Raw genomic sequence first — 22385 nt, forward strand, 5'->3', positions numbered from 1 at the left:
AATGGATAAAAAAAATAAGACCCATCTATATGCTGTCTAAAAGAGACTCACTTTAGATGTATGGACACATACAGACTGAAAGTGAAGGGACCAAAAAAGATATTCCATGCAAATGAAAACCAAAAAAAAACTAGGGAAGTTATACTTATATCACACATAATAGACTTTAAAACAAAGGCTGTGTTAAGAGACAAAGAAGGGAGTTACATAATGACAGAAGGATCAATCCAACAAGAGGCTATAACATTTGTTAATATTTATGCACTCAACATAGGAGGACCTAAATATATAAAGCAAATACTAACAGACCTAAAGGATGAAATTGACAGCAATACAATAATAGTAGGAGATTTAAATCAATGGATCAATCATCCAGACAAAAAAATCAACAAGGAATCATCAGCCTTAAATGACACAGCAGACCAGAAGGGCTTAACAGATATATACAGAACATTCCATTCAAAAGCAAAGGAATACACATTCTTCTGAGTGCACATGGAACATTTTCCAAGACAGATCATATGTTAAGCCACAAAACAAGACTTAATAAATTTAAGAGGATTGAAATTTTATCAAGCATCTTTTCTGATCACAGTGGTATGAAACTAGAAATTAAATACACAAGGAAAACTGGGAAATTCATAAATCCGTGGAGATTAAACAACATGCTACTGAACAACTAATGGGTCAAAGAAGAAATCAAGAAATAAAAAAATACCTTGAGACAAATGAAAATGGAAATGTAACAAAGTCCATGCTTTATTTATTACATTGATGAAAACTATGGCTTATTTACAGTGAATGTAATTGGACAAGAATTCTTGATGTTAAGAGTTTTAGCTTTCTTGAAGAAGTGGTTTGTCTAGAATGGGCAATATACAGTTAAGAAATTAATATGTGACATAATGGATAAAGTGTAGGCTATGGAATCAGAGAGAACTCTGTTTAAATCCCAGCTCTACTAATTGCTAGGTGTGTGACCCTAAGCATGTCAGTTCACCTGTCTGAGCTTTATTTTCCTCATCTGTCAAATGGATAAAAAGATCTTAACCTCATAAAGATCAAATTATGTAACACCAATAATGTTCCTGGCACATCAACAAATACTGGTTATTTTCCTCTATTAAAATGTTTCTCCAAGAAGCAGAAGAGTCCTAGAATAGAGGCAAACAAGGGTCTCTTATTTGTTAGAGAATAAAGACAGAAACATAGAGTGGAAGGCACATAACAGATCTATTTGTACAGGTAGCCTCTGCAAACAGTCACAGCTTATTACAATATTGGGTGTAAGGTAGATGGATGATCAATAACTTTTTGCTGGATGGAGGAATGCAGGAAAGAAGAGCAGACCCATCCCAATAACAGTGTGTTGGATAAGATTAAAATCAGATTTATAGTATTTTCTTACCTTGACTGCATAGTTATTAAGTGGATCTTTTGCATATGAAGCTGTATAGTAAACGGCATCACCTGCCTCACAACATGGCTTGTCACTGGTTAGCCTGAAGTCTGACCAGCTGTCCACCCCAAAACGGAGCTGGTCTTTCTGTCCAGCCATGAAGAGGTCTTCACATTTTACAGCCAGTTTCTTCAAGGCATCTGTATGAAGGCTTCGGATTTTACCCACCACTTCTTCCCGATTCTCAAGTCCTCGATAAAGTGCTTGTCTCTGTGGCTTCTGCATGCTTCGTCCCTGTCTGCAAGAGGGACCACGCCGGCTGGACAGGGACTCCATGCTGTTGGAAAATCTATCCTTAATACTGAGAGTGGTTAAGCTGGAGATACTGTTTGCCGCTGAGGGGACAGGTCTCTCCTTGTGCAAAGGTCTTTCTAAAGAGTCATAAGACTCAATGTCTAGTCCCTTGAGCTCATAACTGATGGAAGAGCCAGCACTACTGGCATCCCAGTTGGGGTCGATATCATAGGTGGGATTTGCCATTACACAAAGACTCGTTTCCATGGATTTTTGGAGGTCTTTGGGGATTGGCTCTGTATTGGCTCTTATGATCATTTTCTTTGGCAGTGGGGGTGGCGTAGGTTGGGAAGCATTAGGTGTTTCTTGGTCTGTTTTCCCACTAAAGACAATGGCATCATCCAAAGTTCCCTTAGGCTGCCGTGGCTGCTTGGGTGGTATCATGGCTGCTCTAGATTGCCCTGTATTGTTTTAAAAGAAAGAAAGAAAAATAATAGTTAAGTTTTTATTCTTGTTACATAATTGAAACTTTAGGAGAAATAAATGATGTGGCCATGAGAATATAAGAAGTCAATGACTTAATTCAAAATGTGAACAATGTCTCAGCATTTCTGTGCCAGAGAACAGAGTAATGGGCTTTGTTTTCAAAAAAAGAATTGAGATTCTCTATTCCTGCCTCCAAGAGTGCTATATTTACCCCACTAGAATATGAGAGTGACAGACACTCAAATAATTTCATTGTGACAGAGTAGAGATTAAAGCATTTGTGGATTAAGAAAAATACTTGGAAGCATTTAAAAAAATTGAAACTAGCAATGGGACCACTAGACTGATGCTCAGAAGATACTATTCTGTTCTTTTAACTTTGTTCCAAAGTTACACTGTAATGTATATAGCACTTGTCATTTTCAATCCAACACATATGAATATGATTCCATAAACCATGTTATTTTATTTCACTACAGAGATGGATTCTAGCACTGGTCTTAAACTGGTTTATGTATAAATTCTTGTGATTGGGATAAAGGGAACAATATATATGAGCAATCAACTGCTGTTCCAAACATCCTTCACAAACTCTTACGTGATTCTGTTTTATTATGGGGGGGTATATAAACTATGATTTGGACAATACTGCTTTTGAACATCTCTTACAAGCCCTAGTTATAGAATCAATTACTCTGCTTCCTTTCTAGCACTTGCACTTAGAAGATTATAAAATGTAGATGTGTGAATATGAAAATACAACAATCCAAAATCCTTGGGATGCGGCAAAAGCAGTTCTAAGAGGGAAATATATAGCAATAAAGGCCTACCTCAAGAAACAAGGAAAAGCTTGAATAAAAAAAAAAAAATCTAACCTTATACCTAAAGGAACTAGAAAAAGAAGAACAAACAAAACCCAAGGTGATGAGAAGGAAGGAAACAATAAAGATTAGAGCAGAAATAAATGGCATAGAGACTAAAAAAGAAAAAAAAAATCAATGAAACCAAGAGCTGTTCTTTGAAAAGATAAAGAAAATTGATAAACCCTCAGCTAGACTCATTAAGAAAAAAAAAAGAAAGGACCCAAATAAAATCAGAAACAAAAGAGAAGTAACACTGACACAACAGAAATACAAAGGAATATAAGAGAAAACTACAAAATGTTATATGCCAACAAATTAAACAACCTAGAAGAAATGAATAAATTCCTAGAAACATACAATCTTCCAAAACTGAATCAGGAAGAAATAGAAAATCTGAACAGATTGACTACAAGTAATGAAATTGAATTGGTAATTAAAAAAAAATCCCAACAAACAGAAGTCCAGGACCAGATGGGTTCACAGGTGAATTCTACCAAACATTTAAAGAAGAGATAATAACTATTCTTCCTTAACTATTCTAAAAAATAGAAAAAGAAGGAAAGCTTCCAAATACATGATAATACAAATAAACACGAGGCCAGTATCACCCTGATACCAACAGCAGACAAGGACACCATACACAAAAAAGAGAACTAGAGGCCAATAACCCTGATGAACATAGATGCAAAAATCCTCAACAAAATATTCGCAAATTGAATTGAACAATACATTAAAAAGATCATTCACTACGATCAAGTGAGATTTATTCTGGGGATGCAAGGATGGTTCAGTAGTCACAAATCAATCAATGTGATACACCACATCAACAAAACAAAGGATAAAAATCATATGCTCATGGTAATAGATGTTCATTCATGATAAAAACTCTTGACAAAGTCGGGTTAGAGGAAACATACCTCAACATAATAAAGGCCATATATGAAAAAGCCATTGGTAACATACTCAATGGTGAAAAACTGAGAGCTTTTCCTCTAAGATCTGGGACAAGACAAGGATGTCCACTCTCGCCACCTTTACTCAACATAGTAATGGAAATCCTAGCCACAGTAATCAGACAAGAAAAAGAAATGAGTCATCCATATCGGTAAAGAAGAAGTTAAACTGTCACTATTTGCAGACAACATGATACTATACATAGAAAACCTTAAAGACTCCACCAAAAAACAACTAGAAGTAATAAATGAATTCAAGAAAGTTGCATGATACAAAATTAATACCCAGAAACTGGTAGTGCTTCTGTATACTAATAATGAAGTAGCAGAAAAAGAAATTAAGAAAACAGTCCCATTTATAATTGGACCAAAAACTTAGGAATAACCTTAACCAAAAAGGTGAAAGACCTGTACTCTGAAAACTATAAAACACTGATGAAGGAAAATGGAGATGACACAAACAAATGGGAAGATATTCCATGCTCATGAATTGGAAGAATTAATATTGTTAAAATGTCTAAATTGCCCAAAACAATCAACAGATTCAATACAATCCTTATCAAAATACCAACACTATTTTTCACGGACCTAGAACAAATAACACCAAAATTTGTATGGAACCATAGAAGATACCAAATAGCTAAAGCAATCTTGAGAAAGAAAAACAAAGTTGGAGGTACCACAATTTCAGATTTCAAATTATACTGAAAAGCTATGGTAATCAAAACAGTATAGTACTGACACAAAAATAGATACACAGATCAACAGAACAGAATAGAGAGCCCAGAAACAAACCCACAACTATATGGTTAATTAATCTATGACAAAAGAGGCAAAAATATACAATGAGGAAAAGACAGTCTCTTCAGTAAATGGTGATGGGAAAACTGGACAGCTGCCTGTAAAAGAATGAAACTGGATCACCTTTTAACACCATACACAAAAATAAACTCAAAATGAATTTAAGACCTAAATATGGGACCTGAAACCAAAGAAATCCTAGAAGAGAACACAAGCAGTAATTTTTTTTGACATCAGCTATAGTAATATTTTTCTAGATATGTCTCCTAAGGCAACAAAAGCAAAAACAAACTACTGGAACTACATCAAAACAAAACAAAACAAAAATCTTTTGCACAGCAAAGGAAACCATCAACTGAACAAAAAGGCAACCTACTGAATGGGAGAAGATACTTGCAAATGATATGTCTTATAAGGGGTTAATATCCAAAATATATAAAGAACTTATCCAACTCAACAACAAAAACCAAACAATTTAACTAAAAAATGGGCAGAGGACCTGAATAGATAAAGAAAACATACAGATGGCCAACAGACACATGAAAAGATGCTCAACATCACTACTCGTCAGGGAAATGCAAATCAAAACCCCAATGAGATTTCTCCTTACACCTGTTAGAATGGCTAAAATAAGAAAGACAAGAAATGATAAGTGCTGGCGAGGATGTAGAGAAAAAGGACCCCTCATATACTGTTGGTTGGAATGTAAATTGGTATAGCCACTGTGGGAACCAGTATGGAGGTTCCTCACTTCCACTTACGGAATGAGTAAGTCATGGAACAAAAGGCATGGCAAAAGGAATATAATCAATGCTCTTGTAACAGTGATGTATGGTGACAGATGGTAGCTACACTTGTGGTAAACACATAATGTATAAACAAATACACCTGTGATCAATGACATCTTTTGGGCTCATTGTATAATAGGGAGAGACATTATTTTTTTAAAGGCAGAGAAATATACCATGGAACTTTTATAGAAGTTATTATAATTAGTAATGTTATTAAAATGAGGCCTTATTGAATATCTCAGAGTAAGAGTATAATGCTCTGTTATGGGATGAATTATGTCCTCTCTCCCAAAATGTTGAAGTCATAACCTCTGGTACCTGTGAATATAACCTTATTTAGAAATAGAGTCTTTACAGAGATAATCAAGTTAAGATGAGGTCATTAGGGTGGACCTTAATCCAATATGACTTGTGTCCTTATAAAAAGAGGAAATACCATATAAAAAGAGACAAAAGGGAGAACACCATGTGGTGACAGAGGTAGAGAATGGAATAATCCAGCTGCAAGCCAAGGGTGTCAAGGATTGATGGCCACCACTAGATGCTAGAGAGAGATAAGGAAGGATTCTATCCAGAGCCTCAGAGAAAGCATGGCCTTGCTAACACCTTGATTTCAGACTTCTAGCCTCCAAAACTATTGAGAGAATAAATTTCTCTTGTTTTAAGGAACCCAAGTTATGGTACTTTGTTATAGCAGCCCTAGGAAACTAATACATGCTCCTACTGATGGTCAGATAGAAGGCACCAGATGGTTCTGAGGGTGATAATGAATAAAGATGGTGGTTTATTTTTATTAAAATCATGTCCTTGTAGCAATGCCTAGTGTGGGCACCAATATAAACTGTGATTATACTAACACTATATTCCATTTCCTATTCCTGCAACTCTCTCTAAGAACACCTAGAAATGAGAAGAGAACTATGACAATACATATAGCCAACCTAAGGACCACCTTTCTCCACCAATGACATTTGGCAAATAAATATTTTTTACAAGGAAGAGAGCTATATTACATATAAATATAAACAAAAAAAAAATGTGTGTGTGTGTGTGTGTGTGTGTGTGTGTACAGCATAAGAATGAGAGAGACAAAGAATATGAGAATGCTAAGAGGGCCAGAACTTCGCTTGATTCATTATTGTGTCCTCTATGTCAAGACAGGGCCTGGATATAAAAGATGCTCAATAAATGTTTCTTAGGGTGCCTGGATGGCTCAGGCAGTTAAGCATCCGACTCTTGATTTTGGCTCAGGTCATGATCTAGGGGTCCTGGGATTGAGCCCTGCATCGGGTTCTGTGCTCAGCAGGGAGTCTGCTTGAGATTCTCTCTCTCTCCCTCTGCCCCTCCACCCACCCATGCATCACTCTTTTTCTCTCTCTCTCAAATAAATAAATAAATCTTTAAAAAAATGTTTCTTGAATGACTAAAAGTATAAATTAGAACTGGAAAAAAATAAGTGGTAAAATTATAGAGGTACCTATAACAAGAAAAGATACTGAATTAATAATTTAAAATATTCCCACAAAGAAAAGTCCAGGGCAACATGGCTTTATTGATGAATTCTACCAAATGTTTACTTATTTATTTTTTAAAAGATTTTACTTATTTATTTGACAGAGAGAGATATAGCGAGAGCAGGAACACAAACAGAGGGAGTGGAAGAGGGAGAAGCAGGCTTCCCGCCGAGCAGGGAGCCTGATGTGGGGCTCGATCTCAGGACCCTGGGATCATGACCTGAGCCGAAGGCAGACGCTTAATGACTGAGCCACCCAGGCGCCCCTCTACCAAATGTTTAAAGAAAAACTAATATCAATCTTGCACAAACTCTTCCAAAAATAGAAGGGGAGGGAGCACTTCCCAGCTTGAAATCTATGAAGCCAATATTACTTACACACCAAAATCAGACAAAGGCATCACAAGAAAACTAGAGACTAATAACCCTTATGAATACAGACACAAAAAATATTTATAAAATACTAGCAAACTGAATCTAGCAACATATAAAAAAGATTATACACCATGACAAAGTTGGATTTGTCCCAGGAATACATGGTTGGTTTTAACATCTGAAAATCAATCAATGGAATACACCATGCAAACAGAAAAAAGGGGGACAAAACCTCACATGATCACTTTAACAGATGCAGAAAAAGCATTTGAGAAAATCCAACACCTTTTCAAGATAAAATACTGAACACACTGGGAAAAGGAGAGAACATCCTCAACCTGATAAAGGGAACCTATGAAAGCCCCAAAGTGAACATCATCCTTATTGGTAAAAAAACTCCATTATTTCCCCAGTAAGATCAAGAATAAGACAAGGATTTCCACTCTTGTCACTTCTATTCTACATTTCACTGGAGGATCTAGACAGGGCAATTAGGAAAGCAAAAGAAACAAAAACATCCAGATCGGAAAAGAAGTAAAACTATCTCTAATCAAAGATAACACTATCTTGTATATAGGAAAGCCTGAGGAATCCACAATAAATTGTCACAACTAATATACCAGTTCAGCAAAGTTGCAAGATCTAAGCTCTACATAAAACAACTGTATTTTCTACACACTAGCAATGAAAAATCAAAAGCTTATTATTAAAAAACAATTCCATTTACAATATCATCAAAAACAATATAGTATTTAGAAATAAATTTAACTCAAGACTTATACACTGGAAGCTATCCAACAACACTGAAAGAAATTAAAGACCTAAATAAATGGAAAAACATCTTATGTTCACAGATCAGAGACTTAATATGCTAAGATGGAAACACTCCCCAAATTGTTCTGAAGATTTAATGTAATCCCTATCAAAAACCCAGCTGGCCTTCTTGCAGGAATTGACAGGAGGATCCTAAAATTCATATGGCAATACAATGGATCTAAAGTAACCAAAAAACATCTTAAAAAGAAGAACAAAATTGGAGAAGTCACATTTCCCAATTTCAAAACTTACTTCAAAACTACAGTAATCAAGATTGTATGTACTGTGTGTTAGGGGGATGGGTGAAAGAGATTAAGAGGTACAAACTTCTAGTTATAAAATAAATAAAGCCACAGGGATGAAAAGTACAGCATAAGGAATAGAGTCAATAATACTGTAATAACTTGATGATGACAGATGGTAACTACACTAATCTTGGTGAGCATTTTGTAATGTCTGTAAGTGTTGAATCACTATGTTGTGCACCTAAAACTAATAGTTGTACATCAACTATACTTCAATTAAAATTTTTTAAAAAAGATTGTGTGTACTAAGAATAGAAATATAGATGAATGGACTAGAATTGAGAGTATAAAAATAAACCTGTATATTTATGGTCAATCAATTTCCAACAAGGGTGCCAAGACAATTCAATGGGGAAGTAGTAGTTTTTCCAACATATGATGCTGGGACAACTGGATATCCATATACAAAAGAATGAAATTGAACTCCTACCTTATACTATATATAAAAAGTAACTAAAATATAGCAAAGATCTCAACATAAGAACTAAAACCATAAAACTCTCTTTTTTTTTTAAGATTTTATTTATTTATTTGACACAGAGAGAGAGACACAGCGAGAGAGGGAACACAAGCAGGGGGAGTGGGAGAGGGAGAAGCAGGCTTCCTGCCAAGCAGAGCCCGATGCAGGGCTCGATCCCAGGACCCTGGGATCATGACCTGAGCTGAAGGCAGACACCTAACAACAGCCACCCAGGTGCCCCAAAACTGTAAAACTCTTAGAAGAAAACACAGGAATCACTCTTTTCAACCTTGGATTAGGCAATGATTTTGCAGATATGACACCTAAAAGCATAAGCGAAAAAACAAAAAATAAATTGGAATTCATAAATATTAAACACTTTTGTGCCTCAAAGAACAACTTCAATAAAGTGAAAAGACAACCCACAGAATGGGAGAAATACTAGATAAGAGTTAAGAGATACTAGATAAGAGATAAGAGACTTGTATCCAGAATTTATAAATAACTTAACAGTAAAAAGATAATCCATTATAAGTGAGCAAAGGATTTGCATAGACATTTCTCCAAAGAAGAAACGCAAATGGCCAATAAGCACATGGAAAGACGTTCAACAACACTCCGCATTAGATAAATGCAAACCCAAACCAAGAGACACCACTTCACCTCCACTAAGCTAGCTATAATCAAACAGATGGACATGTGTTGGTGAGGATATGGAGAAATTCAAACCCTTACACATTGCTAGTAGGAATCTAAAATGGTGCAATCACCTTGGAAAATAGTTCGGTAGTCACTCAAAAAGTAAAACATAAAGTTTACTACATGATCCAGCATCTCCAATCCTACAGATATATCCAAGAGAAATGAAAACATATGTCCACTTGTACACAAATGTTCTTAGCAACATTATTCCTAACAGCCAAAAAGGAGAAACAACCCATATGTCCATCAACTGATGAATGGATAAAGGAGTATTATTCAGCTCTAAGAGGATATGAAGTACTGATGTATGCTACCTCCTGTATGAACCTTGAAAATATTATGCTAAGTGAGAGAAGCCAGTCACAAAGGTCACATATCGTATGATCCCACTTGCATGAAATGTCCAAAAATATGTAAATCCCTAGAGACAGAAAGTAGATTAGTGGTTGCTGGAGAATGGGGGGAATGGAAATGGAGAGTGACTGCTGTTTAGGATGATGAACATGTTCTGGAATTAGATACTGGTGATCGTTGTAAAATTCTGTGAATATACTAAAACTCATGGAATTGAACCCTCTGAATCTTATGGTGTGTAAATTATATCTCAACAAAGCAAATCAATAATACATTCCTAGAAATGACCGTAAATTCAGTTTCTAGTCACATCCTTCCATTCCTCTGTGCCCTTACCATCACCAAGGATGGAGGGGCTCGGTATTAACTGCACTCTTCCTGTGATGATGAGGCCTGTTTCCCAAAGCCACCCCAGCCCGATTTTGCCTCAACTAATGTGAGAAGCCAGAGCCATAGTTTATTTACAACATGACAGAAATAGGCTTTATAACAAACCTTATTTTCCACTTGCTGACCCAGACCTTTCAGAGATGAAGTGTGATGGAGAAGGTTAGAAGCAGTGAACTGTGTGCCAGCGTCTTATCATCCTTGCTTGACTACTGTGACAGTTGCCTTAACTGTCTCCAGTTTTGCCTCCCACACCACACTGGTCATTACAGAGATTTTTTTTTTCTTTTTCTTTCTTTCTTTTTTTAACACCAAAGCTGATCATGGTAGTCCTCTACTTAAAAAATATGTCCTTGAGAATTTGGACTTGATCCAGAGGACAGAAATTTCTTGGCTCAAGCACAAAAAGCAAGCCTTTCATGACCCAGCCCTGGCTGTACCTGTTTTTCTTGGAGCATTTCATCTTGCATCTGAAGTCAGAACTACCAACCTGCTTGCAGTGTCTTTAGCACTCTTGGCTACTTCACGTTCTCTATCTCTGCTCAGGCTAACCCTCTTCCAGGAATGGTTTCCCTCTCCTCTCCTCTTTGAACATTCTGCCTCTGAGGAGTGTTTTGTATTCCACTCCCCCAAATTGGCCTCTTTTTCCTTGAGACCTCATATATATGTTGTGAACATTTCTCTCCGACTACTGACTACCCTTGATTTGTGTCCCTATCGAAATTCCCTACTACTGTCACTCATTGAGGGCAGACATTGCGTCTCATTTGTATACCCAGGAATAAGCAAAGAGTCTGGCTGAGGGGAATGGAAGGAAAGAAGGAAAAAACAAAGGAAGAAAACAAAAGGAAGGAAGTATTAATGTATAAATGGAAAAAACTAGAAACACGAACTTATTCTTGGCCTTTCCAATGTGGTCCCTAGAAGAGGCTTTCTGGGGGCGCCTGGGTGGCTCAGTCGTTAAGCATCTGCCTTTGGCTCAGGTCATGATCTCAGGGTCCTGGGATCGAGCCCCGCATCGGGCTCCCTGCTCAGCGGGAAACCTGCTTCTCCCTCTCCCACTCCCCCTGCTTGTGTTCCCTCTCTCGCTGTGTCTCTCTCTGTCAAATAAATAAATAAAATCTTAAAAAAAAAAAAAAGAAGAAGAAGAAGAGGCTTTCTGGGTGTCATTTTCCACCCATTTTTCCAAATTAGAACAAACAAAAATAATCATGGACGTGGAAGGAACAGATTCCCAAAGTGCTTTTTTAAAAAATTACCTCAGAACTGGCAAGTGAAACAAAGTCTATCACTGTCAGCAGCTCTTTAGTGCTTATCAGAGGAGGTGGAAGAGGGCTAATCATGCCACTTTCTTCCACCCATAAAGTCCAAACTCCTCAGCAAGCTGGTCAAGCCTCTCAGTCTTATCTACCACTACTTCTCATAACTCCCCCACAGAAACACTTGCTTCCTGTTCTTTTAATATGCTCCATATTTTTATTTCTACCTCTCTGCTTTAGTAAAGGTGTTGTGTCGTAAGCCCAGCTCAGATGGCCCTTCTCCACAGAAGACTCCCTACTCCCCACGTCCAAATTGGGAACCATCACTTCTTCCTCTGTGCTCTCTTAGCACTTTTGCTCTATTACAGCATTTTCAGCCTTTTATAATGTGTGTACGTATTTTTTTTACACGTCCTCAGAACCTGGCACAGTGTGAGACACGCAGCAGTTGGGCAGTAAGCGGCTGCAAGACTGAAGGACACAGAGTCAGAAGAGTTGCTCATCATTCCAAAATGAAAATGGACAGTCAAGGCAGCAAGGAAATAAAGACAATTAATAGTGGCTTCTCTTCCCAAACAGCAGGATATCATCTCCTGGGAGCTATGGAGATTTCCACACGGGAATCAGAAACGTTGGAATTTTAGATGAAACCAGGAGCATTCCACAGCCCATGCAAACAGGTCAAGCCATTCTCCCACATCTAAAAGTGTTTTGTGTTCTTATTTTTTTCCTCAAGAAAGACAAGTTCTCCTAACTGAATTCCAATCATCAGGGTCAATGTTTTAAAAGCTTGGTATCTGGGCTGTTTTTATTTTAAACTTTTAATCCCGTACATTCCTCTCAAGCCTCTGGGACCAGACACTAAGCTCAGCTTTCAGCAGTCCTGATATAACATCACATACTCTACATTTTTGTGGCATACCAGCTCTCTAAACAGAAAAAAAAAAAAAGAGATTGTGTTCTAAATCTTGCCTTGCTATAGACTAAAAAAGTTCTTTTGGACAAATATGTTTAACTAAACCACATTCAAACCTTACTTTCCCCTCTTTTTGAGCTTCCTTACTCCATCTCTTTACTCTCTCCCCACTTAAAAATGTCTTTGGACTAACAGAGAAGCCACTATGTCATGTTCTGAAAAGCAAATGATGAAAGATGGATTAAAAGGGAATAATTTAATGACACTCTGAAGAAGCCAAAGGGTGTTTAAAACTCCTCAGGAAGGAAAATGATTGATATAGGACTCTTAAGACTTACAAGATTAGTATGAAAAGTAGAAAGGAAGTAAGAAAAATAATATTTCTAAAGATCAACATTTTGTTTATTTATTTATTAAGATTTATTTATTTATTTTAGAGAGAGGGGAGAGAGAGAGCGAGCTAGTACAAGCAGGAGGGGCAGAGGGAGAGGGAGAGAATCTCCAGCAGACACCCTGCTGAGCACAGAGCCTGACACAGGGCTTGATCCCAGGACCCTGAGGTCATGACCTGAACTGAAATTAAGAGTTGGACGCTTAACTGACTGAGCCACCCAGGCGCCCCAAGATCAACATTTTAAAGATGATCACATATTGAAAAACTCAAAACAATAACTCCGTGGTTAGAGAGTGCCGCTGAAAGGCAGTACCACTGAAGACACACCAGGAACAGGCCACAGCACGTGTCTGCTTAGGACCTGACAATCATCACAGTCTTGGGGTGCTAGTGAGTAAAGGCACTTAATGACGACACATTTGGACGGGAGCAGAATGCTAAGGAGCATAATTAACTCTTCATTCCCTAAAGACAGGAATGTCATGGGCTCCTACCTAGTTGGTCTCTCTGCCTCCAATTATCTTGTAGTAGCTCCAGAACAATCTTTTAAAAATCCTGATCATGTCCTTTTATTCAAAAATTTTCAGTTGCTCTCCATTTCCTATAGGTAAAAGATAGACTCACTGTGATGTATACATACCATTTATGATCTAGCCTCACTTTTCCACTCTGTCTCATCACCCCTACTCTGCCCCCTTTCACTCTGTACTTAGGCTACCCTGAGTAATTACCTGTGGTTAATTGAACACTCACTGCTCTCTTAAGCTTTAGGCCTTATACATACTCTTCCTTCTACCTGGAATGTTCTCCCTTGCTTGTCAATCTGGCAAACAACTACCCTTCTTTCAAGCTCTCCTCAAACCCTAAGTGACCCTCTCCTAGACTCCTCCGGGCAGAGGCTTTCATTCAACCTTTAAATATCTGCATCACAGCAACTAGCACACAGGCTCCTAAGAGTCCAGCCCATGTCTGTCTTTCCCAAAGGCCAAGGGTCCTTGAAGACAGCACTGCTATTTCCAGCACCAGGAGATAGTTGGGTGTTCGACAAATGTTTGCTGAATGAACGTATTAAAGTTCAAATAAGTGGAACATATTTTTCTACTTAAATTGTAATCTCACCCCTAATTTTTTTCCAGGGCTCATGACAAGTAATATAGATGAGAATAGGAAAAGAGAGGACAAAGGAAGAGACATTCATCTCCAAACTGGGAAATATGCATGGTAGTTTATAAATATAGATGTCACATACCACTGTGCACCAGCCTTGTCAAGTGACTAGGCCACTCACTGGCTAAACCTAGCACTCACTATATCATTTCGTTGCAGCTTAGGAAGAAGGGTCCCACCACAGTCAAATGGAAGCACCAACTGGCAAACCCCAGGGGATATAACTTCATGCCAAATGATAAAATGAAGCTGACCTCCAAAGACCACTTTGGGCCTACCCTCAAATAAAGAGATACACTGACCACTTTAAAGAAGGTCAGTGGTGTAGCAGCTGACAGACTCAATTTTTGTAGAATGTCATTTGAAAACCTCTCCAAGAACAGAGATTATTTATTTGGGGGTAAGTTATCTATGTAATTTGAATTCTGTACTCCCCCAACTAATGCTAGTATATGGGAAACTATTTTTAAGTGCAAATGCAGCTAAGTTAAAAGATAGGGACACAGTGTATGATTTCTTTTAAAATAGAAATAATTATATTTTTAGGAAGTACAACAAATGCTCAAACAAATGTTCAAAGCGGTCAATCTCAGTTTTTTTTTTCTTTAAGATCCAGATAATCTAAAAATGTGCAATTCTTTAATCTTTGGTTCAAATCATTAACTTTGACTTGTGTAGAATAATACCTGGCCCATAGAAGTTCCTCAATAATTATTTGTTGAGTAAATGAACTAATAGTAATGTATCCTTCAGAATGATTTTTTAAAGCTTCTATTTATGATGACATTATTCTATAATTACAACATCAAGGCCAGCAATGTAATGACACTCTTTTAAATACACTCACCCCTTAACATTTTTAAATAGATTTTATTTTTAAGTAATCTCCATACCCAACATGGGGTTCAAATTCACAATCCCAAGATCAAGAGTTGCATGCTCTACTGACTGAGTCAGCCAGGTGCCCCAAACCCCTTAACATTTCACACTGATGATCAACACAATGCCAAAGGAAGTTCTGGAGACAGAAGACTTTCAGGTGTTTTCTTTCAGTGTTTGAAGGGTACAGCCTTAAGGAGATGCTCTAGATAAGTAAGATAAGAAATGTGGAGGGGCACCTGGCTGGCTGGCCAGGTTGAAAGTTCCAGCCCCAAGTTAGATATGAAGATTACTTTAAAAAAAAGTAATCTTGGGGCCCCTGGGTGGCACAGTTGGTTAAGTGTCCAATTCTTGGTTCCGGCTCAGGTCATGATCTCAGGATCATGAGATCAAGCCCGGTGACAGGCTCTGAGCTCAGCAAGGAGTCTGCTAAAGTTTCTCTCTCCCTCTTCCTCTGCCCTTCCCTGTGCTTGCTCTCTTTCTCTTTCTCTATCTAAAATAAATAAATAAATCTTAAAAGAAAAAAGTAATCATGGGCGCCTGGGTGGCTCAGACGGTTAAGCGTCTGCCTTCGGCTCAGGTCATGATCCCAGGGTCCTGGGATCGAGTCCCGCATCGGGCTCCCTGCTCCTTGGGAGCCTGCTTCTCCCTCTGCCTCTCTCTCTCTCATGAATAAATAAATAAAATCTTAAAAAAAAAAAAGTAATCTTGTGGGGCTATGTAGAAGGAAGCTGAGATCTGGCTTATATAATTCCTTCCTTAGGAAACCTCTGGATTAAGCCTCATACAGGCATACCTCACTTAATTGCACTTTGCAGATATTGTGTTTTTTTTTTAAATAAACTGAAGGTTTATGGCAACGTCTTATCTAGCAAGTCTATCGGTGCCATTTTTCTAACAGCATTTGCTCACTTTGTGTCTCTGTGTCATGTTTTAGTTATTCTTGCAATTTTTCAAACTTTTTTTATTATTATATCTGTCATGGTGATCTGTGATGAGTGATATCAGCAGTTTTGTTACTGCTGTAATTTTGGGGGGCACCACAAACCACACCCATATAAAATAGCAAACTTAATCGATAAATGTGTTCTGACTGCCCCACCGACCAGCTGTTCCCTTGTCTTTCTCCCTCTCCTTGGGTCTCCCTATTCCCTGAGACACAACACTATTGAAATTAGGCCAATTAGTAACTTTAAACTGGCCTCTACGTGAAAGGAAGAGTTGCACATCTCTCATTTTAAATCAAAAGCTAGAGGGGCTCCTAGGTGGCTCAGTCAGTTAAGCCTCTGACTCTTGGTTTCAGCTCAGGTCATGATCTCAGGGTCCTGGTATTGAGCCCTGTGTTGGGCTACATGCTCAGTGGGGAGTCTGCATGAGGATTCTCTCCCCTCTCTCTGCCCCTCTCCCTGTTTGTGCTCTCTCTCTGAAATAAATAAATAACTAAATCTTTTTTAAAAAACCAAAAGCTAGAAATAATTAAGCCTACTGAGGAAGGTATATTGAAAACTGAGGTAGGCTGAAAGCTAGACCTCTTACACCAGTTAGCCAAGATGTGAAGGCAAAGGAAAAGTTCTTGAAGGAAATTAAAAGTGCCACTCCAGTGAACACACAAATGACAAGAAAGTGGAACCATCTTATTTCTGATACAAACAAAGTTTTAGTGGTCTGAAAAAAAGACCAAATCAGCCACAACATTCCCTTCAACCAAGGACTAATTCAGAGCAAAGCCCTAACTCTTTTCAATTCTATGAAGGCTAAGAGGTGAGGAAGCTGCAGAAGAAAAGTTGGAAGCTAGCAGAGGTTGGTTCATGAGGTTTAAGAAAAGAAGCCATCTCCATAACATGAAAATATGAGGTGAAGAAGCAAGTGTTGATGTAGAACCTGCAGTATGTTATCCAGACAATCTAGCTAAGATAATTAATGAAGGTGGCTACAGTAAACAACCAGATTTTCAATGTAGATGAAACAGTCTTAGAGTAGAAGAAAATGCAATCTCAGACTTTCATAGCTAGAGAGGAGAAGTCAATGGGTGCCTCAACGCTTGCAAGGGGAGGCTGACTCTCTTGTTAGGGGCTAATGCAGCTGGTGACTGTAAGCCGGAGCCAGTGCTCATTCACCAGTCCAAAAACCCTAACACCCTTAAGAATTAAGCTAAATTACCTCTGCCTGTGTTCTCTAAATGGAACAGCAAAGCCTGGATGACGGCATATCTGTTTATAATATGTTACTGAATATTTTAAGCCTGCTGTTTTGATCTACTCCTCAGGAAAAAAGAAATTCCTCTCAAAATATTACTACTTGTTGACAATGTACCTGGTCACCCAAGAGTTCTAATGGAGGTGTACGAGATTAATGTTGTTTTCATGTGTGCTAAAACAACAACCGTTCTCAAACCATGGATCAAGGAGTCATTTTGACTTTCAAGTCTTGTTATTTAAGAAATACATTTTGCAAGGCTACAGCTGCCATAGATAGTGATTCCCCTATGGATCTGGACAAAGTCAACTGAAAACCTTCTGGAAAGGATTTACTTTTCTGGATGCCATTAAGAACATTTCTGATTTGGGCGCCTGGGTGACTCAGTCGGTTAAGCGTCTGCCTTTGGCTCAGGTCATGATCCCGGAGTTCCTGGATCGAGCTCCACATGGGGCTCCCTGCTCAGCGGGGAGTCTGCTTCTCCCTCTGCCCCTCACCCTGCTCGTGCTCTCTCTCTCTCTCTCATAAATAAAATTATAAAAAAAAAAACATTTCTGATTCAAGGGAAGAGGTCAAAATACCAACATTAACAGGAGTTTGGAAGAAGTGGATTCCAGTCCACATGGAGGTCTTTGAGGGGTTCCAGACTTGCATGAAGGAAGTAACTGCAGATGTGGTGGAAATAAGAAGAGAACTGGAATTAGAAGTGGAGCCTGAAGGGGCATCTGGGTGGCTTAGTAGGTAAAGTGTCCAATTCTTGGTTTCAGCTCAGGTTGTGATCTCAGGGTCATGGATCGAGCCCCACATCAGGCTCTGCACTCAGCAGGGAGTCTGCTTGAGATTCTCTCCTTCTGCTCCTCCCCCCATTCGTGCCTGTTCTTGCTCTCTCTTTAGTAAATAAATAAATCTTAAAAAAAAAAAAAAGAAGTGGAGCCTGAAGATGGGACTGAACTGATGCAATCTCATGATAGAACTTTTTTTTTTTTTAAAGATTTTATTTATTTATTTGAGAGAGAGAGAATGAGAGAGAGCACATGAGAGAGGGGAGGGCCAGAGGGAGAAGTAGACTCCCTGCCGAGCAGGGAGCCCGATGCGGGACTCGATCCAGGGACTCCAGGATCATGACCTGAGCCGAAGGCAGTCGCCCAACCAACTGAGCCACCCAGGCGCCCATCATGATAGAACTTTTAACAGATGAGGAGTTGCTTCTTAGGGGTGAGCAAAGAATGTCGTTTCTTGAGATGGAAACTGCTCCTGGTGAAGATGCTGTACAGATTGTTGAAATGACAACAAAGGATTTAGAATATGACATACAGTTAGTTGAAAAAGCAGAGGCAGGGTTTGAGAAGATCGGCTCCAGTTCTGGAAGTTCTACTGTGGGTAAAATGCCATCAAACAGCATCATATGCTACAGAGAAGTTGTTGGTGAAAAGAAGAATCAATTGATGCAGCAAACTGCACTGTTGACTTATTTTAAGAAATTGCCACAGCCACCCTAGCCTTCAGACCCTGATCAGTCAGCAGCCAGCATCATCTAGGCAAGACCCTCTACCAGTAAAAGGATTAAGAGTCACTGAAAGCTTAGCATTTTTTAGCAGTAAAGTATCTCTTAATTAAGATATGTATATTGTCTTTTAGATATAATGCTATTGCACATTTAACAGACTACAGTATAGTGATAAACATAAATTGTACATGCACTGGGAAACCAAAAAATTAATTTGATTTGCTTTATGGTAGTATTTGCTTTACTGTGGAGGCCTGGAACCGAACCCGCAACATCTCTGGGGTATGCCTGGATTAGAATAAAAAACCCAGCCGATTAATGGAACACATAAACTGGGATCTGAAATTTTCCTATATGAATTTTCCTGAGGGCTTAACTTCCCTAATCTGGGAATCTTATAAAGTCAAATGTGAAAGTCACTTTGGCTAACTCATTTAAACATGTTCTTAGTACCTACCACATGTTTTAGATAATGTGCTAGGTTGTAGGCACACAGAAAGAGAGGAAAGCCAAGAATCTGCAAATGGAGACTTGATAGATATTTCTAAAAAGTAACATCAAGAGTACTCAGTTACAAAGTGAATGAAGGAGAGCTAAAGTCACCGACTTATTTCTAACACAGTAAAAGTTATTACAAGCTCCTGATTTTAGCAGGCTGATAAAGTAGTCAGGTGTGCCACATAAAAAACTAGCAATATTTCTTCTAGACATCTTGAGATAGACATAGAAATGTGGGGAAAATGTTGAAGATCTGATTGAAAAAACATTCTATCACTTCTTTGGGAAGTCATTTTGGGTGGCTGATACCCTGCTAAATTCAGTTTGGGGTTAAGATGTTCTCGATCAGGGTTTGTTCAGTGACCTCAAATCACCATCACCCAGAGTAAAATCATCATTTTTCAAGTTGCATAAAGACCAATATAATTTTTGTGCCCATAGTAGACAATACAAATCCCTCAAATAACCGATTCTTTAAAGCATTGCTGTCCAACAGAACTCTCTGTGACAACAGAAATGTTCTATATATGCATGTCCAATGCAGTAGTTACTAGCCACCTGGGGCTACTGAGCACTTGAAATATTGCTAGTGAGACTAAGACACTGAATTTTTATTTATACTCTAATGAATTTAAATGTAAATAGCCAGCTGTGGCTAGTGGGTACCGACTGTATAGGATAGTGCAGCTCTAGAATCTAATAATGAACCCAGTTTAAACAAAATACAGTTTGCTTTGTGTTAAGGAGAAGAAAAAAGCCACTTGAATTAACCCTGGAGAATGATTTCTAGGGTAAAAAGAAATGGTTTTAGGGTATGGTTTTTATAAGTCAGTAGCTTTTTGAGGGAATGGCTGAATCACGACAGCTTTTGTTATACCACAGTGGAGTAATGATGCTGTTATCAAGGGTAGAAGTCTAACGGGAGGTTCTGCAGTTGGGTAATCAAGGCCTATTCCAACTGAGTTTTTTTTTCTTTTAACTTACTAGTTTTCAGAACTATCTAAGAAGGGTGGGAACTACAAAACAAATCCAAACTATGTCCCTTTGTTTTGCTATAAGTAGCAGACCTTGGGGTTCTATATCCTGTATCATATTCACAACTTCAGTCTTTAGTTGTGCAGGCAACCCACAACTTTTTGAATTTATATTTTTTTGTTCTGCTTATTCAACATTTCTTTTCTTTTCTTTTTTTTTTTAAGATTTGAGAGAGAGTGTGCACATGCGCATGAGCGAGAGAAGGAGCAGAGGGAGAGGGACAAGCAGACTCCACGCTGAGCACGGAGCCTGACGCAGGACTCCATCCCACGACCCTGAGATCATGACTGGAGCCAAAACCAAGGGTTGCACACTTAACCAACTGAGCCACCCAGGCGCCCCTCAACATTTCTAATAAACATTTTAAATTATTTCCACTTTATTCTATATTTTCTGGCTAACACATCAAACATATTTGAAGGAGCAAATCTTTGGGAAGAAATAAAGGAACTTCATAATTATCAAGCACTTCTATATACCAAGTTCTTCTTTTACCATCAGCCCTACAAAGCAGATGTTACTATTCCCTCATTACAGAAGAGGAAATTGAAGCTCAGGCATGCTAAATAGCTGAACTACAATCATACAGGTGGACAATGACATAGCTACCATATGAACCAAAATCTGGTTGATCCCTCAAACTTATGTGTTTTTTCCTACTATATTACACTACCTCCTACATTCACTTTACAATGTAATTTTCAGAAATAAATTCCACAGTAAAAATAATGGTAATCCTTAACTTTCCTCCCTCAATTTCTTCCACTGGTCTGTCCATCCATTCTCTGCCTCATTTGATAAAGAAAGAGAAGAAAGAAAAAAAGAAAAGGAAGAAAAGAAAGAAAGAAAGAAAAGAAAAAGAAAAAACAAGAAAGAATGTGGTATTTATAGAACGGTTTTAGACTATTTAAAAGAATCTAAAGCTATTACATTAACAAGTATTGTTTCCTTTCAGTTTTTAAACATACAGATTTTTAAATAATAAGCTCCCAGGACTTTAAATCACAAGAAATTACCCAAAGGGATAGTTTAAAATTTCCTGCAAATGATTTATTGAAAAAGGTAATTTCCAAAAGCCATCTAAAATACCTGTTTTACTAGGAAAAAAACAAGAACAAAACAAAAAATTAAAAATCCCTCAGTTGTAGAACTCTTGGCATCAACCCTATTACTTAGTTTTTATTTTATTCACATAGTAAAACCTTCCCAAAGAAGCAACTAACCAGGTGTCATACCCTATGCAATCAAGTACAGCCACATAAGCACTTAAGGAAAACAAGGCAACATTTTATGAGCATCACATACTTTTAAGAGTAAAGCAATAGGTAGAAAAAGAGCTATTTTTCTGATGGGGCATCTATAACATAGTATATTTTTTGTGTTCTAAGTAATCGTAATCTTTTGAAAAAAGTCTTAAATTTTGTGTCTCAATGCAGATGACTTAAAAAAAATGGGAGACAGCTCCAGTCTTTCAGTATTTTACAAGAATTTAGGGGTTATGATCATTATAGTCATGGTTAAGACTGACAGGGTTCCAATCTTGGTGCAATCCTTACTGGTTCTGTCACTTTGGGCAAGGCACTCTGACTCACTTTCCTCATCTGATAAATGGGGATAAAAATTCCTAAGGTTGTTGGGAGGATTAAATGAGTTAATATTATGTGAGGCCTTAGAATATTCATGGAAGTAATGCTCTATTTTTTCTAATTATCTACATAACTGAGAAGACAAATATGATAAAATAATTAACTGATGTTGGCTGATGGTTTTTTTGAAGGAGTTTTTTAAATTTTTAAGTAATCTCTACACCCAACGTGGAGTTTGAACTTACAACCCCAAGATCAAGAGTTGCATGCTCTACTGACTGAGCCAGCTAGGCACCCCAGCTGATGGATATTTTTTAAAGAGATGCCATAAGATGCCATATAATCAGTAATAATTAGTGATATATTTTACGGAGGACATCACAAAAGAAATGTTGGTGCAATAAGAATGCCTGAAAGATATGCTGATATATTATGCTGAGAGTATATTA

The 22385-nt window shown here is 37.9% G+C and overlaps 1 protein-coding gene across 50 annotated transcripts in view; it reads right to left on the bottom strand.

The window, feature by feature from the left end:
- The window catches only part of PEAK1 (pseudopodium enriched atypical kinase 1), a 320078-nt gene that overhangs the window by 27051 nt on the left and 270642 nt on the right, over window positions 1-22385 (bottom strand). For all 50 annotated transcript variants that reach the window (XM_064570115.1, XM_064570113.1, XM_064570116.1 and 47 more), the window contains one exon: window positions 1409-2154. In XM_064570115.1, coding sequence (XP_064426185.1) covers window positions 1409-2154 — 746 coding nt within the window. The remainder of the gene's footprint in view (window positions 1-1408; window positions 2155-22385) is intronic.

This window comes from Mirounga angustirostris, unplaced genomic scaffold (assembly GCF_029215605.1).
Source record: "Mirounga angustirostris isolate CCGP_5_RB_7025 unplaced genomic scaffold, mMirAng1.0.hap1 SCAF_9, whole genome shotgun sequence".
NCBI lineage: Eukaryota > Metazoa > Chordata > Mammalia > Carnivora > Phocidae > Mirounga > Mirounga angustirostris.